This window comes from Suillus clintonianus (assembly GCF_016758775.1).
Source record: "Suillus clintonianus strain FC179 chromosome Unknown DEU56scaffold_95, whole genome shotgun sequence".
NCBI lineage: Eukaryota > Fungi > Basidiomycota > Agaricomycetes > Boletales > Suillaceae > Suillus > Suillus clintonianus.
Genome location: NW_024539319.1, coordinates 1 through 15,348, shown reverse-complemented (window position 1 = coordinate 15,348; position 15,348 = coordinate 1). Strand labels below are relative to the sequence as shown.

Genomic DNA, 15,348 nt, shown 5'->3' with positions numbered 1-15,348 from the left:
TGGAGCTGCGATGAACTTGTTGGAACTTCTAAGCTTAAGGCCTGCCGGCCCAGTGCCAAATGTAGATCTCAGATTCTCGACTGTCAGACTCCGATCAGTGAGCCACCTCATGTCTTCCCCATCTGCCACCAATCCCTCCGCAGCGGATGAAACTCTCCGCGCTCAAATTTTCCAGAGATTACACCCTCGCGTTTATCTCGAAAGGTTTATCGCCGAGAAAATCAGGCCAGATGGACGTACGTTTGATGAATGGCGCAACGTTTCTGTGAATGTCGGTACGCGATTCACCCAACTTTTGCGGTGCTCACGCCATGATGCGCTTGCTGCAGGATCGATATCAACGGCTGATGGCTCTGCTCTTGTGCGTATGGGAGATACCACGATTGTTTGCGGCGTCAAGGCAGAAATAGCAGAACCCGAGCTCGACCGGCCTGACCAAGGATTTTTAGGTGATTCATTCTTTTGTTCCTTCTACATATAACAGTAGGATCTGATTCGGAAATTGCATAGTACCTAACATCGACCTGCCCGTGATCTGTTCTCCAAAATTCAAGCCAGGTCCTCCTACAGAAGAAGCCCAAGTCCTTTCTGATAGACTAAATGAAGCTCTCATCGCGTTCGTCGTCGCGTTTTGTGTTTATTTTTTGGCTGTTGAACTCATGTCTTTTTTCTCCTTTATCTCCGACACAGCTCAGGCGCGCTTCCATTATCTTCGCTGTGCATTCACCCCGGAAAAGCTGTTTGGACGCTTTATGTGGATTGCACGTGTATAAATTATGATGGGAATGCGTTCGATGCGGCACTGCTAGCTATGTTAGGCGCGCTTAGAAATAGTGAGTTCTGACGTGTTAGAGGGACGACGTATGGCTGATCGCAATGCATGCTAGCTACGCTGCCCAAAGCCACATACAACGAAGAAACCGGACGCACAATGTGTTCGCGAAAAACTCGATCGCCGCTACAATTAACTCGAAATTTTGCTTCGGCTTCTTTTGGAGTGTTAGACACGTACGTTCTCGTTCCCGCTCTTTGAAAGACGTGTTGTGTTATTCATGCACTGACCATCTCTACTCCCAGATCACATGTTCTCTCAGATCCCACTGCGTTCGAAGAGCCCCTGATGGACGTGACGCTGACGGTTGTTGTAGATGACCGAGGGGAGCTTATCAGCACTACTGAGTCGGGCGGGGCAATCTCGGAAGAGACGTTGTTGTGGTGTATCAGTAGAGCGAAAGAAAGGGCTTTGCAGCTCAAAGACTGATGGTACGCCGCGGACTCCGTATGGAGACAGCTGTGAGTGAAGAAGTTGACTCTCGTTGGCGTAGCCTGCCATGATATATCAACCGATGGCACCTTCACGACGGGAAGGTACCACAAAGCGCTTACAATCGTCATGGATGTACAGTCATTCCCTTCCCGATGTCCGTCTGTGTTTTCGGACCTTGGAGCTTTGTTGCCGCCAATCAGGTCAGACTCAGTATTACCGTACGTGGCGGTGATAGTAGTCGTCCTCGAATCGGTTGCAATAAATCACGCTGGATATTACTATCAGGTACTATCATATTCTCCCACTTCTTAGCATATGCCGCGGTCGAGCGTGGTAGGGCGTGGTCTGGTGTAAGTAGTTGACATTGTCATGACGGCGATCATGATGACCGATCCACATCATGGTCATGGTCCGCCATGAACTCAACCAACTTTCCGTGGCCTGAGTAACGGTAGTCCTTCGAGAAGCCTTCAGGGTCGGCTACGGAGGAATGGCTACTGTCTCTCCAATCAGTTTCAACTGTGGCTCGGGGAGACCAGCCCGTCGACAACCCGTTGGTGATTAGTCTGCTTAGATCCTGACTGTCATGCTTTCTCACGCAGCGTCGGTGTAGGGATTCTGTCGGACAAAAGTCTATCAAATTCGTTGGATTCTACGTGTCTAAGCGCATGTCTACCCTGACATGGTCACCACCTGGGAACCGCCTCTTTCTCATCCCATGGTTTGGGAATGGATGTGGGTATTTTCTTTACGAGTATATAAGTGCGACGGGCGATGGTAGGCAGATAACCCATACTTACTCCCCATTGAGGTAACACACCGATGGGGTCATATTTGACACACCTCACTGTCCTTTTTGCATTTCTAGCCAACTTGAGTGTGCAAATTCATGCGCTCTCCCCAGCTTATTCCGCGTGTCAATTGCAAAAGAATACGGAAACCTCCCCGTTGACCGGATGTCCAGCAGGAACGCTGTTTGTGTCGCCCACAGATTATAGAGCAGGTTTCAAAACTGTCCAAGCTGCTATAGAGTCTCTGTGAGCAGCAGCCAGGAATTTTTTCCCTTGTCTCCTATCTTAATATTCACCCAGGCCAGAGACAGGTGATGCAGTAATTCTGATTGGCGCAGGAGAATACTTTGAAATGGTGAATGTTACGCGGTCCGCACCGCTCACTCTTCTGGTGCTTGGTGTTACTTTATCTGTCAAGTTTAATTGCCGAGACGTCTGTCATATAGGGCCAGCTTGACCCTTACACTGCTTCTGAATCAGCGGGGAATGCTTCTCAGCGCAACCTTGTTCACATCTGGAACAATTTATATGTCCTGCCTGGCATGACCGACGAGGAGACTGCGACTCTCACAGTTGCCCGTGTCTCTGGTGAGAAATTCGGTAACACTGACTTCAAAGCATATAATATCGACTTCGAAAACCGCGCTGTAAGCTTCCATGTCTTTCTTACAATAACACATCCGTACCATTTCGCCGATTCAGGCAAGATACTCGATCGCCCAAGCTCTCGCCGGCTCATTCATCTACGCAAATGTTTCTTTCTATGGTTGCACCTTTGCTAGCTGGCAGGATACGTGGTACGCCGGTCACGGCTCATATACATATGCTGTTGACAGTATAATATACGGTCAAACTGATTGTGAGCCATGTTGCCTCGATTCATGCGCGTTGCAGTTGCTGACATTGTGGAAAGATCTTTTCGGATTTGGCATGTCGTAAGGATGCATTGATGTGTGTATAAACTCACTGAGTAATTTTTGGAATAGCTGGTTCCAAAACGTGATTTTGGCCAACCGGGCTTGTGGTGGTGGTATCACAGCATGGCAAGGGACAAAAGGCACCAGGAATGGAGCATTCATCGCTGATTCGAAGATCATTCGGGTTAGTCTTTTGTTTTCTGGTGCTTACTTGATTTAATAATAATTTTCGTTTGCTATTCAGTCCCCAGATGCGAATGCCACCACTGTGACTGATGGCCAGTGCTATCTCGGTAAGCTAAAATTGGAGCACACTTTGATTGTGACGCTTAGCTCACAATTTCTCCTATAGGGCGTCCATGGAACACCCTGGCTTCTGCTGTATATCTGCGCACCTACATGGATGAGAGCATTCAACCTGCAGGTTTCACACCCTGGCCCGGAGAGTAAGCACGATTGTAATATAACTGCACCAATCGCTAAGTCGTTTATGACAGAAAAACTGTTCCAAGCACCACTTACTACGCAGAGTATGATTCATCTGGTAAGCCTCGTGCTTTATGTTACAAGCGTCGGACCCTTATGCTGCTCGCAGGTCCTGGAGGGGACACGTCAAAACGTGTACCGCAAGAGCGTATCTTGACCGCTGCACAGGTGAAAGAATACTTTTCACTAGAATCAGTGTTTGCTGGTACACCATCGTGGATTGACTTTAACTACGAGATTTAATGGGGGTTGTCGTACTGTACTTCCAACGCTTGAGCGTATAATTGCTTTGTGCTGCCCAGATTCTGTCGTCGTAGGCTCTTGGGCTAGGATGTGCTTGGCATATATATAAAATAGCACGGGTCTTTGATACGAAAGTAAAAGTGCGAGTCCTTATGTAGTCCGTCCAAGGTTACGCAAACTTTTAATGACGGGTATATAGAAGAGAAAAGAGCACACTCATTATCATAGATGAATGTAGCACCCCCTCAGTAGACACTATTGTCTCCTGTTGTTGCATGGGAATTTGAAGTGCTGAACATCATTCAGTATCGACAACCTGGTTCGTTCCTTCACCATTCTTTCCCTATGTTTCACCGCTTCATCTATGTTCATGACTCCGTCCACTTCATCGAGCACTTTCTCAATGAGTTCCACTGGAAAGATTCCACGGGTTCCCATCTCGAGACCTAACCTCATCCACGCCTTCTGTTGTGGTGGGACTCTCTGCGTGGACGCCAGCGGAGTGATGCTTGGATCAACCAAGTACACCCCGATGATGCGTTGGTGCCCTTCCTTTGACGGATCGACCAATGAGAATGGTGTGAGGTGATATTCATAGATATTAGGAAACGCGATGCATAGTCCCTGATGAATTGGGACGGAGCCTTTCTTGGGAGACGAAGGCGGTGTCTTAACAGCCATACGAAATTCGATCGAGTTACCCGTGATATTGTGCTAAAGATGGTTGAGATTTTTGATAACTAATCAAGAGATGGCATACACTTGACGAATTATAAAGCAAGCAAGCGACAATGCGTTCGTTCTTCATGCCCTCTACGCGCCACTGAGAACCACGAAAGGCAGGGCCACCTGGTTTCTACATCAACTCGACGTTAGGAGATGATTACTGTAGTCGCGCGAGAAGTGAATCATACGATGCAAATCTCGTACACGTCAAGTACGACTTGGAGCGTCTTCCCCCAGAGCTGTACAATGTTTCGACGTTCTTCAAGTCCACCTGGGTAACTAGTGATCGGGGCATCAGGCACAATTGACCGGCGCATGATCGACTGCCGCTTCTTGCTCTCAAACGCAGACAAATCCACGAAGTCACGCGAGAATTCTGGAGACTCCGGCTCTTCCCACTCCGCCGACGAAGACGGACCCTGGACTCGCTCTCTGTTTGGGTTGTCCCCATGCAAGTCTGTGAGGACTTGTTCGAACATGGGAACGCACTTCGAGATCAACTCCTCGAAGCAGCGATAGAGCGCAGAATAGCAAGTGTGGAGGTTATTTATGTATGAGAGGGCCTTCGCTGTACCGTCCTGAGAGATAAGGAAGTCGCATGGTAAACATGCGAACTCTTGTGAGAGGAAATCTGTGTTTGTCGCGTCTGTAATGCTGGGTGCTAGCTCAGGACGAAGAAATCCTTCCCTAGCTGAGTCGTAAGCAAGCGTCCGGCCGTAAATGAGAGGGTAAAGGTATGGATCTATAATGTGGCGTGTTAGCTCGTCTCCCTCGCGACGTGCCAGTTTGTCTGGAAGTGTTTCCAGAAAGCGAGAGAGTTGACAATTGAGATTTGCGCGCGCCGAGTTGTCAAGTATCGCTCCAGACTCCCAGATTCGTTCAAAGCATGAAACCTGGCTGCAGTTAGCCTGTTAGAATGACTATTGTTGAGATTCAAAAAGAGGACCTGCCGATTATTCTCGCGGAGCCTTGCATAGCTCTGCAGAACTTCTGGCGGGGTCGCCGACTCCGACTCTCTGAGCCCGTGTGCCATTGATAAAAGGGTGACGAACTGGTTTGATCGTACTGTCAGTCTCTCCTGTATGGAGACAAGAACTGATCAGCTCGTTGTTTGGCAAAGCTATAGGTGTTGCACAGTTAGGAGAGAGAGAGAATGTCTAAACCACAACAAATAAAGGAAACTGTTAAGGCGCGGTGCCCTATGGGCTGTGCCGGGGGATATTGTTACTGGCAAAATGTCATACTATCATGGGTACAGTAGAACAGAATAGCCATGGGGCGTATGTGCTGTGCAGCACAGTTAACGATCGCAGCACATCAACTTGAAGCTTACAAATCATGAGCGGGCTGTGCAGTTGTGGACAAAAAGGTCCAAAAAATTCGGGGCCTTGCTGGGAATCGAACCCAGGCCACTTGCACTTGTGATCACCCAAAGCAAGTATCGTACCTCTAGACTACAAGGCCTTGATGTAGGTCGAGATATGATGGCATATATTGTACAACAAGAACAACAGAAGCGGCTGAAACATTGGGCTGACACCGACAACTTGACAAGTGATGTTAAAGTCTATCGCCTTGCATTGAACTGGATCCATTATTCTTCTGTTCAGCGATTACCACAGTCTACTTATACACCATGCACTCCTTAAACCATTCCACTCTTTTAGCTTCGACACAGCTTCGTACTACACTTCCACCAGCGCGTCTCGCTTCCTCTTCGAGCTTCGATGGACTCGTGGAGATAGTGAGAGAGTACGTGGCTAATGAGAAGAAGGCCATGATGGAAGCTGTAGTACCTGTGGTCATACCGCCCATACCTTTGCGTCGGCCGAACGTGATGTCTCTCGCGCACATCCTGTGCTCCGATCCAGCAGTTGTCCTGGGTCAAGTAACGGTAGAAGAGAGGAAGGACAATGCTTCTGCGCCGTCATCGGAGCACACTGGAATGGAGGATTCCAGCTGGGATGAGCCTGCGGGTAAGTGTTTGATTGAACGTAAAGGAAGCGCTTATCAAGAAGCCGCCGCCAGCGTCCTTCGAGGATATGGATGTTTACCTCAACTACCTCGATGAAGATGAAGATGAGGTAGGAATCGTCGAGCTTCATTCGCCCGTGCAGTGGGATACATCTCCAGTGCTTGGATGGACACCTCCCAGTGGTTGCGAAGACGTCGACATCGGCCACGAGGATCTGACGTGCTTGTCACAAATATCAAATACAACCTTACACCGCATTCCCCAGGCATCTGATGAACCAGAACATGTCCCGGCATACCCAGCCACGCGGCCTGCATACGTGAGAGCCACGCCAAAGATATCAACGCATCCCCCTGCGCAGCTTACACGAACACGAGTCGTACTCGCCCCCACTCAATGTACAGGAGTGAAGAACAAGAGCAGAAACCATGTAGCCAAGTCACGGGTGTCTTGTGGGTATGGGCAGCCACCGAAGGGTGGAATTCCTCCTGCACTGGCTCGAGATGTGACCAAGTCTCATGCACTGCGCGCCGAGCAGGAGCGTAAGCGCATGCGTGCTGCAGCTGTTAGAGCTGGGGAGGGTAGGAAGCCTAGTGTGCTGCAGAGGGCGAGTGCAGAGACAGAGGATGGGATGGCGAGGATCTGCTAGTCACTGCTGCGATGATGTCTGTATCTCCTTCATCCTGGTCCACTGGCATCCATGTATACATCTGTTACACGAGCTTGGTTTAGCCTTTGTGTAACTCCATACAAAGACTTCAACCAATTATTGCTTGAGGCTTTCCTGGTTGATTATTAGTTCACTACCCACGACGACGACGACATTGAAGCAATTATTCTAGTCTGTGTGATGCCAGTCGGAGTGTGGTCGCCGTTGAGCGGTGCCCGTCGTGAGAAAACCGGAAGCCATAGGCTAGCTGGAAATAGGACACTTTCCCTCTTGCTCAGCTACAAACCCCTTCAACGGGTCTCATTCGCTTCTTTCCCTGCTCCTTCCACCCACCGTCCTCTCTGCGTCTGCCAGAGCATTTCTTTCCTTTCAAATCTTCTTACTTTTTCCTTAGCAGGGTAATTAGTTCACAACGTGCTCACCATGAGCCGCCAGTCTGCTGGCATGTCAGTCCACCAGAGGCTTGAGGCCGCCAGCGACCTTTCTGGTTTGTCTTCGATATCAGACGATCTCATTGTCTCGTGTCTTCGTGAGCGTTTCATGTCTGAATCGATTTACACCAACATCGGCTCCAATTCCCTCGTCGCCGTAAACCCTCACAAGTATGTTTCATCCAACGCCGACTCTGTCCTCCAAAAATACGCCTCAGACTATCGCGATACATCGGAAAACAAGTCTCCAATACCTCCTCATATTTTTCAGCTCGCAAATAATGCCTACTACCACATGAGACGAACTACCCAGGACCAGTCTATTCTAATCAGGCAAGTAACCCTCATCAATTTCTGCATTGCATCATTTAAAATAACACTGCCTTCATTACAGCGGTGAGACCGGCAGTGGGAAGTCAGAGAACCGTAGACTCGCCATCAAGACCATTCTCGAGCTTTCCGTTTCCAATCCAGGAAAGAAAGGCTCCAAACTCGCTACCCAATTACCCGCCGCAGAGTTTGTCATCGAGTCCTTTGGTAACGCCCGCACTTTGTTCAACCCGAATGCTTCTCGCTTCGGTAAATACACAGAGTTGCAGTTCACTGACCGTGGCCGCCTTTCCGGTGTCAAGACCCTCGACTATTACCTTGAACGCAACCGCGTATCTTCCGTGCCATCCGGAGAGCGCAACTTCCACATCTTCTACTACCTCGTTGCAGGTGCAACTCAAGAAGAGCGTCAGCACCTCCACCTCTTGGACAAAACCCAGTACCGTTATCTCGGTCAGCGTGGAGCCGTCCCAGCGCGCCAAAACGGCGTTCGGGATGATGATGCCAACCGCTTCGAGCAGCTCAAGCTCGCTCTCAAGACAATCGGCCTGTCGAAGCGACACGTTGCTCAGACTTGCCAACTTCTCGCTGCCATCCTCCACCTTGGCAACCTTGAGTTCACCGTAGACCGTGGTCGTGACGTTGACGCTGCTGTCGTGCGTAACACAGATGTCCTTGGCATTGTTGCCGAGTTCTTGGGTGTCCAGGCGGGTGCTTTGGAGGGCGCAATGTCCTACAAGACCAAGCTGGTGAAAAAGGAGCTCTGCACCGTCTTCCTTGACCCTGATGGTGCATCTGACAATCGGGATGATCTTGCAAAAACACTTTATTCCCTTCTCTTTGCATGGTTGAACGAGCACATCAATCAGCGGCTGTGCCGCGAAGACTTTGATACCTTCATTGGTCTTTTCGATCTCCCCGGGCCACAGAACATGACCAGTCGCCCCAACTCCCTTGATCAGTTCTGCGTCAACTTTGCCAACGAGCGCCTGCAAAACTTTTTGCAGAGACGTATCTTCGAGGCTCATGTTGATGAATACCAGAATGAGGGTATCTCACGCTTTGTTCCCACCGTCCCCTACTTCGACAACGCCGAATGCGTGCGGCTCCTTCAAAACAAGCCGGGTGGTCTTATCCACATCATGGATGACCAGGCTCGCCGCTCGCATAAGAAGACCGACCACTCAATGGTGGAAGCCTTTGGCAAGCGTTGGGGTAACCACTCGTCGTTCAAAGTTGGCGCCATTGACCGTTCTGGTTTCCCCACGTTCACCGTCAATCACTTTAACGGCCCCGTCGTTTACTCTGCTGAGGGCTTCTTGGACCGTAACCTCGATGCTCTCAACCCTGACTTCGTCTCTCTTCTCCGTGGCTCAACTTCGGGCATTTCTGATGGCGCAGAGGGTGCTGGGTCAATGAACCCCTTTGTCAAAGGTCTTTTCTCGGGCAAGGCTATTGCAACACAAGCGCACCCCAAGAACGAAGACACCATCGTCGCTGCCCAGCAGCCCGTCAAGCCCATGCGTGCCCCATCAACCCGCCGCAAAGGCACCATCAAGCGCATGCCCACGCTGCGGGAGAACGGCGTGGAAGAGCAGGATAAGGACGACGATGATATCACAGCGTCTCCCAACAGCGGCACACCCTGCGTCGCAGGCGAGTTCCGTTCAGCACTCGACACTCTCTTCGAGACACTAGTAGACACGCAGAACTGGTACGTGTTCTGCATCAACCCGAATGACTCGCAGCTGCCCAACCAGCTTGAGGGTCGTTCTGTCAAGGGCCAGGTTCGCAGTCTCGGCTTGACGGAGATCGCGAAGCGGAACGTAAATGTGTTTGAGGTCGGGATGACGCCGGAGGAGTTTTGTCAGAGGTATAGGGATCCCATTTCGGCTCTGGGCATTTCGGAGGGAACTCCGAGGGAACGTGTTGAGCAAACGCGGACTGCGCTGACGCTGAGAGAGCGGGACGTTGTTCTTGGACAGTTCAAGGCAAGTACATTTAAAGTGTGGCTGAGCCATTTGTTAAGGATCTTTTGTAGGTTTTCATGTCACAAGCGGCGTTCCAGTCGCTCGAGGACCGTATTCGTGCATCCGATGTTGAGGAGCAGAAGCGCAACCGTATCCGTGATGCTGAAGCGGAGGCTGGACTTGATGTCCGTGGCTTCGGCGACCCATACGCTCCTTACTCTTCGCCTGGCGCAAATAATGGTGAGGAGTCGCCGTTCGTCAATGCCTTCTCGGACCCTGCTCTTCCTCTTGTCTCCAACGCGTCTCCCTTCCAGCGCGCCGATATGTATGATGAGGAGTATGACGAGCGCAAGTCTTTCCGCAGTGACGACTTTGACAATCGCAGCCGCCTCACGAGCAACCGTGACGACTCAAACTCCAACTACGGCACTGAATCATATGCTCCCTCTCGCAACATGTTCCAGAACGCGGATAAGGAGGGTCTCATGGTGAAAGAAGCGCTTCCCGGTGAGATTGGAGACGGCGAGACAACTGAAGTGCTCAAGGAGAGTTCTGCGCGTCGTCGCTGGGTCGGGATGTGCTGGGCTCTGACATGGTGGATGCCTTCTCTCCTCCTAAGATGGGTTGGCCGAATGAAGCGCGAGGATGTCCGACAAGCATGGAGAGAAAAGCTCGCGATCAACTTTGTCATCTGGTTCTTCTGCGGGTGTGCTATCTTCGTCATCGTCTTCCTGGGCTTGGTGATCTGTCCCACGGAGCATGTTTTCAGCACCTCGGAATTGGCGTCGCATTCGTATACGGCTTCGCCGAATAATGTGTATACGTCGGTTCGGGGAGAGGTGTTTGATCTTACGACCGTTGCGGCGACTCATCAGCGCGTTGTTAGTATCGTGCCTGTCAAGACAATCCTTCAGACGTATGGCGGTACTTCATCGGATAAGATCTTCCCTGTTCAGGTTAGTGGTATTTATATGGACGGTTTGGTTCCTTCTTACCTGCTTTTAGGTCTCTGCGTTGTGTAATGGCGTGAGTGGCTCCGTCAGCCCTTATGTGACTCTCAGCTCTGCCAACGACACCGATCCCAATGCTTCGTATCACGACTTCCGCGCTTTTACCAATGATTCCCGTCCAGATTGGTACTTTGAGAGTATGACCATCATGCGATGGAACAACCGCGTCGGATACATGGGTTACACGCCTGCGGAGATCAGTACCATGGCCAACTCTGGCTATTCGCTCGGTATCTACAACGGTATGATCTACGACCTCACGACCTATGTCAACTACGGACCTGCCGTCCAAGCTCCGTCTGGTCAGCAGCTTCCCGGGGGCATCAGCGATCAATTCATGGACACATCCGTCGTCAACCTTTTCAAGTACAACTCTGGGCAAGATCTGACGAAGCAATTTGATTCTCTCGGTCTCGATTCTGCTACGCTGGATCGTCAACGTACCTGTCTCCGTAACTTGTTTTTGATCGGTATGGTGGACAACCGTAACTCGCCACAGTGTCAGTTCGCAGAGGGTATTTTGCTCGCACTCTCCATTTTGATGGTCAGCATCATTGCGTTCAAGTTCATCGCTTCCATCAACTTCGCGTCTCCTCGTGCGCCTGAAGACCATGACAAGTTCGTTATTTGCCAGGTTCCTTGTTATACAGAAGGCGAGACTTCTTTGCGGAAGACCATCGATTCGTTGGCGCAACTCAAGTACGACGACAAGCGGAAACTGATTCTTGTCATTTGTGATGGGAACATCGTTGGTTCTGGGAATGACCGTCCCACGCCTCGCATTGTGCTCGATATCCTTGGAGCTGATCCTAATCTCGACCCTGAGCCACTCAGTTTCGTCTCGTTGGGCGAAGGCGCGAGGCAGCACAACATGGGCAAGGTGTACTCTGGTCTGTACGAGTGCGCTGGGCACGTCGTTCCTTACTTGGTTGTGGTGAAGATCGGCAAACCATCTGAGCGTTCACGGCCGGGTAACCGTGGCAAGCGTGATTCTCAGATGGTGATCATGCATTTCTTGAACAAGGTAAGCGTCTTTTTCGTGGAATTGTGGGGTTGTTATTTAACCTTGATGTGCAGGTTCACTTCAGTACGCCCATGAACCCGCTCGAACTGGAGATGTACCACCAGATCAAGAATGTGATTGGTGTCAACCCGACGTTCTTCGAGTATTTGTTTACGGTCGATGCTGATACAACAGTGGAGCCTTATTCTGTCAACCGGTTGATCTCTGCGTAAGTCGATGTTCGTTATTCAGGGAATTGCAAGTTGACGTTTGTTTTTCTGTAGGTGCATTCATGACAAGAAGGTGCTTGGGGTTTGCGGTGAGACTGAACTAGCGAACGCGAAGCAGTCGATTATCACAATGATGCAGGCAAGTTTATTTAGACCTACAAAGTTGTTGGAATTTCTAATGGATGTCTAGGTCTACGAGTACTTCATCTCGCATCACATGGCCAAGGCTTTCGAGAGTCTGTTCGGATCTGTTACCTGTTTACCTGGTTGTTTCACCCTATATCGTTTGCGGACTCCCGATACCCACAAGCCCCTTTTGATATCCAACCAGATGGTCCAGGACTATTCGCAGAACCGCGTCGATACCCTGCACATGAAGAACTTGCTGCACCTCGGAGAAGATCGATACCTTACTACGCTCCTCCTAAAGCACTTCCCGCTGCACAAGACCCAATTCGTTCGTGACGCCCATGCGTTTACCGTAGCGCCCGATGACTGGAAGATTCTGCTCTCTCAACGTCGTCGCTGGATCAACTCGACAGTCCATAACCTTGGAGAGCTGATGTTCTTAGAGCAGCTTTGTGGTTTCTGTTGTTTCTCGATGCGGTTTGTGGTCATGATCGATTTGGTTTCGACTATCATTCAGCCTATCACTGTCGGCTATGTGCGTCCGATTTCTGTTCTGGGTTTTCTTCGGATTCTCACTTGAAGTTGTAGATCGTGTATCTTGTTGTGGAAGTCGTCACGAAGGCGGAAACTCTCCCTGTCATTTCGCTCGTCATGATCGGTGCCGTGTATGGTTTACAAGCCCTCGTGTTTATCCTCCGGCGCAAGTGGGACATGGTTGGATGGATGGTCTTCTACATTCTGGCCATCCCGATCTTCTCTCTCATGCTCCCGCTCTATTCGTTCTGGCGTATGGATGACTTCTCCTGGGGTGCCACCCGTGTCGTGTTGGGTGAATCTGGCAAGAAGATGATCGTTCATGTAGGTGTTTTGTGGTTCCCGTTATTTGGAATGATACTGATGAAGTTTCTTTAGGACGAAGGCAAGTTCGATCCCCGCGCGATTCCTCTCAAGTCATGGAATGATTACGTGCGTGGTTTTAGGTCCCTTTGTAGATATATTACTGATCTGGTTTACAGGAGAACGAGCTCTGGGACAAGGAGTCGAACCACAGTATTGGCTCGTGGGTTCCTCCCAATCAGTTCCACAAGGAGGGATATGCAGCATCTGCTACTGCATCATTGTACGGCCGCGAGACCTACTATGAGCCACGCAGCCATTCACCTGCGCCATCACAATTTGGCATGATGCCTCCCCCTGGGTACCAATCAGGTCGTAACACGCCGATGTCACAGTTGCGGCCCATGAGCGACGCTGGCATGTTGTACCAACCTATGCCTTCGCGACCACCAACAAACTACCTCGAGATGCCCATACCGACCACACGCAGTCATGAGGATATGGACTTGGTGCCTGGTGCTCCTAGTGATGCTGAGCTTGATCATGCCGTCCATGAGATCCTCCGCACTGCCGATCTCAACTCTGTGACGAAGCGTGAGATACGGCGTCAGCTCGAAGAACGGTTCGGGATGGACTTGACCTCGCGAAAGGGGACGATCAACGCCGCGATTGACCGAGTATTGCTGAGCCAAGCATGAAATGAGACTGGTATTTAGACACGAAACGGACAGACGGACTCCTACATAGTACCAGAACGCGACCAGAACGCTATGTTTCGAATGGTGGATCTAATTACGAACCTAAACTTATGTGATAGCAACATCCCTTGGGTCAACTCCTTTTTCATTGACTTTCTTTTTAAATACCGTAGGACATTCTTTACTGCTCTGCTGTTGGGTTCTTTATTCCATTCCTCTCATTGGACGTTGCATTATAATCCGACATGTGTTTTAGTTACGAAATTGCATAGAGATGTTTGCATTGCAAAGCCTGTTCGTATGACGCTCCAAACCCCACTTTATTAAACTGCGCGATACACAACATGAGTGCGCGATACACAACCAAATGCGCGATACAACATTGAGTGCGCGATGCCCAACGTCGGGTGCGCGATACAACAGGGAAAGAAATGAGAAGAAATGTATATAACTTCTATTTCTAGTATACTGCGCAGCCAAAATCTCCCAAGTTTGACTCGACTGTCAGCCGTGCGACTGATAAGCTTTCGCCCGTGATCAAAGGCACTTTGGCCTTTCACAATGAATAATACAAGCTGGCTTTATACTACTATATAGTAATCCGGGTTTCACTAGCCGCTGCGAAGCTCAAATGTGACCGAGAATAATCTGCTGAGATTGTCTCCGACATGGAATCAAAAAAGTTTGTCATCATCTCCATCACTGTACTGTGAAAATTTGGACCATGGAATATATACCCCGATAATGCTTGTAATGTCCGTAATCAGTGTAATATAGATAAGTTAAACTATCAATCCATGCACTGAAATGTACAGGAACCCTCTTCGGCTAAGACTACACATTCAGAGTGCAGTGGTGCTGGACATCAATATTTCTCCTGCATCATCGTGACATAAGAAGCATTGCAATTAATTGGGGTGGACTGTAATCCATTATCTTTACGTGGAGAATATATCACCTGAGTCTTTATGATTTTGAATTTGAGAGTTGCACAGTGATGAGGGGAATATGTAAGGTACCATAAATTGTGATCCTTGTTGAAGTATTGTACGTGTCGAGGTTACTTTGCTATTGCTCGACAAGGCACTGCAAATGATGTAATCCATCCCATATTGTGTGAGACTTTACCACAAACCGCTTCAGAATGAGCAAGTTGACTCGGGGATCACAATTGGTTTAATCTTTGCCGCCAAAGGCACAGTAGCACTTGAGTTGCAGAGCTTGGTCTTTAAACCTCTAGGCGAAGAGCGCACTCCAAGTTCACCATATAGGACACGTCTTAAGTGATCTTGATAAAACAATACAGCGCCGAAGTAGATGGGCCGGCTGCTCGAGATTGACACATTTCAAAAATAATCACAATTCAGCCTTTCACACAGAGAGCGTGTCATTCAGGGTTTAAATGTCAGAGTACAAGGACACGACGAGTACGTGCTAGTTCCCTCGGTTTCGTATATGGGTGCCGTGGCCAGTGGAAGTGGGTGTTCGTGGATAAAGAATATCTATGGTCTACATATTAGTGGTATTAGTAAATTGTTCAGAGGTCGAGGAAGTCAGCAATATTCTTAAGAGTCGTCGAGGTGCAACAACGAGAGCCTTATGCCTTACCTTTCTCAGCAAGGTACCAATTCCAGT

General features: G+C 49.6%; 5 protein-coding genes and 1 non-coding gene across 6 annotated transcripts; 4 read left to right on the top strand and 2 right to left on the bottom strand.

The window, feature by feature from the left end:
• Positions 1-15: 15 nt before the first annotated feature.
• On the top strand, positions 16-1,511 carry DEU56DRAFT_591062 (ribosomal protein S5 domain 2-type protein). Its single transcript, XM_041346969.1, has 5 exons — positions 16-449; positions 511-616; positions 691-833; positions 888-1,008; positions 1,078-1,511. The coding sequence occupies exons 1-5, from the start codon at positions 110-112 to the stop codon at positions 1,259-1,261; spliced, it is 894 nt and encodes a 297-aa protein (XP_041204142.1). The 5' UTR covers positions 16-109; the 3' UTR covers positions 1,262-1,511.
• Positions 1,512-1,748: 237 nt separating this feature from the next.
• DEU56DRAFT_591186 (carbohydrate esterase family 8 protein) lies at positions 1,749-3,832 on the top strand. Its single transcript, XM_041346970.1, has 11 exons — positions 1,749-1,824; positions 1,881-2,304; positions 2,359-2,449; positions 2,505-2,705; positions 2,761-2,917; positions 2,972-2,993; positions 3,045-3,159; positions 3,220-3,268; positions 3,328-3,421; positions 3,473-3,519; positions 3,571-3,832. Exons 2-11 carry the CDS (start codon positions 2,090-2,092, stop codon positions 3,702-3,704), a joined length of 1,125 nt encoding a protein of 374 aa, XP_041204141.1. The 5' UTR covers positions 1,749-1,824; positions 1,881-2,089; the 3' UTR covers positions 3,705-3,832.
• On the bottom strand, positions 3,767-5,747 carry DEU56DRAFT_826787 (uncharacterized protein). Its single transcript, XM_041354359.1, has 4 exons — positions 5,381-5,747; positions 4,619-5,327; positions 4,465-4,560; positions 3,767-4,418 (listed from the first exon to the last, which is right to left on the bottom strand). The coding sequence occupies exons 1-4, from the start codon at positions 5,461-5,463 to the stop codon at positions 3,960-3,962; spliced, it is 1,347 nt and encodes a 448-aa protein (XP_041204140.1). The 5' UTR covers positions 5,464-5,747; the 3' UTR covers positions 3,767-3,959.
• A 66-nt stretch (positions 5,748-5,813) lies between these two features.
• DEU56DRAFT_t96 lies at positions 5,814-5,894 on the bottom strand. Its single transcript has one exon. It is a non-coding gene; the product is annotated as a tRNA-Pro (tRNA).
• A 90-nt stretch (positions 5,895-5,984) lies between these two features.
• On the top strand, positions 5,985-7,286 carry DEU56DRAFT_826784 (uncharacterized protein). The gene is made up of 2 exons (XM_041354358.1): positions 5,985-6,406; positions 6,459-7,286. Exons 1-2 carry the CDS (start codon positions 6,067-6,069, stop codon positions 7,052-7,054), a joined length of 936 nt encoding a protein of 311 aa, XP_041204139.1. The 5' UTR covers positions 5,985-6,066; the 3' UTR covers positions 7,055-7,286.
• Positions 7,287-7,354: 68 nt separating this feature from the next.
• Positions 7,355-13,839, top strand: DEU56DRAFT_591012 (glycosyltransferase family 2 protein). Its single transcript, XM_041346968.1, has 10 exons — positions 7,355-7,839; positions 7,901-9,827; positions 9,878-10,762; positions 10,812-11,840; positions 11,894-12,048; positions 12,104-12,188; positions 12,240-12,713; positions 12,767-13,036; positions 13,091-13,144; positions 13,195-13,839. Exons 1-10 carry the CDS (start codon positions 7,499-7,501, stop codon positions 13,711-13,713), a joined length of 5,739 nt encoding a protein of 1,912 aa, XP_041204138.1. The 5' UTR covers positions 7,355-7,498; the 3' UTR covers positions 13,714-13,839.
• Positions 13,840-15,348: the final 1,509 nt, after the last annotated feature.

Coding starts and splice junctions, on each gene's coding strand:
- DEU56DRAFT_591062 (XM_041346969.1), top strand. CDS start 110: ATGTCTTCCCCATCTGCCACCAATCCCTCCGCAGCGGATGAAACTCTC. Junction 834..887: donor GTTAGGCGCGCTTAGAAATA/GTGAGTTCTGAC, acceptor AATGCATGCTAG/CTACGCTGCCCAAAGCCACA. Junction 1,009..1,077: donor TCTTTTGGAGTGTTAGACAC/GTACGTTCTCGT, acceptor CTCTACTCCCAG/ATCACATGTTCTCTCAGATC.
- DEU56DRAFT_591186 (XM_041346970.1), top strand. CDS start 2,090: ATGGGGTCATATTTGACACACCTCACTGTCCTTTTTGCATTTCTAGCC. Junction 2,450..2,504: donor CCGCACCGCTCACTCTTCTG/GTGCTTGGTGTT, acceptor TCTGTCATATAG/GGCCAGCTTGACCCTTACAC. Junction 3,422..3,472: donor TTCACACCCTGGCCCGGAGA/GTAAGCACGATT, acceptor CGTTTATGACAG/AAAAACTGTTCCAAGCACCA.
- DEU56DRAFT_826787 (XM_041354359.1), bottom strand. CDS start 5,463: ATGGCACACGGGCTCAGAGAGTCGGAGTCGGCGACCCCGCCAGAAGTT. Junction 5,328..5,380: donor AGGCTCCGCGAGAATAATCG/GCAGGTCCTCTT, acceptor GGCTAACTGCAG/CCAGGTTTCATGCTTTGAAC. Junction 4,561..4,618: donor ACGTGTACGAGATTTGCATC/GTATGATTCACT, acceptor GAGTTGATGTAG/AAACCAGGTGGCCCTGCCTT.
- DEU56DRAFT_826784 (XM_041354358.1), top strand. CDS start 6,067: ATGCACTCCTTAAACCATTCCACTCTTTTAGCTTCGACACAGCTTCGT. Junction 6,407..6,458: donor CAGCTGGGATGAGCCTGCGG/GTAAGTGTTTGA, acceptor AGCCGCCGCCAG/CGTCCTTCGAGGATATGGAT.
- DEU56DRAFT_591012 (XM_041346968.1), top strand. CDS start 7,499: ATGAGCCGCCAGTCTGCTGGCATGTCAGTCCACCAGAGGCTTGAGGCC. Junction 9,828..9,877: donor TTGTTCTTGGACAGTTCAAG/GCAAGTACATTT, acceptor GATCTTTTGTAG/GTTTTCATGTCACAAGCGGC. Junction 10,763..10,811: donor ATAAGATCTTCCCTGTTCAG/GTTAGTGGTATT, acceptor ACCTGCTTTTAG/GTCTCTGCGTTGTGTAATGG.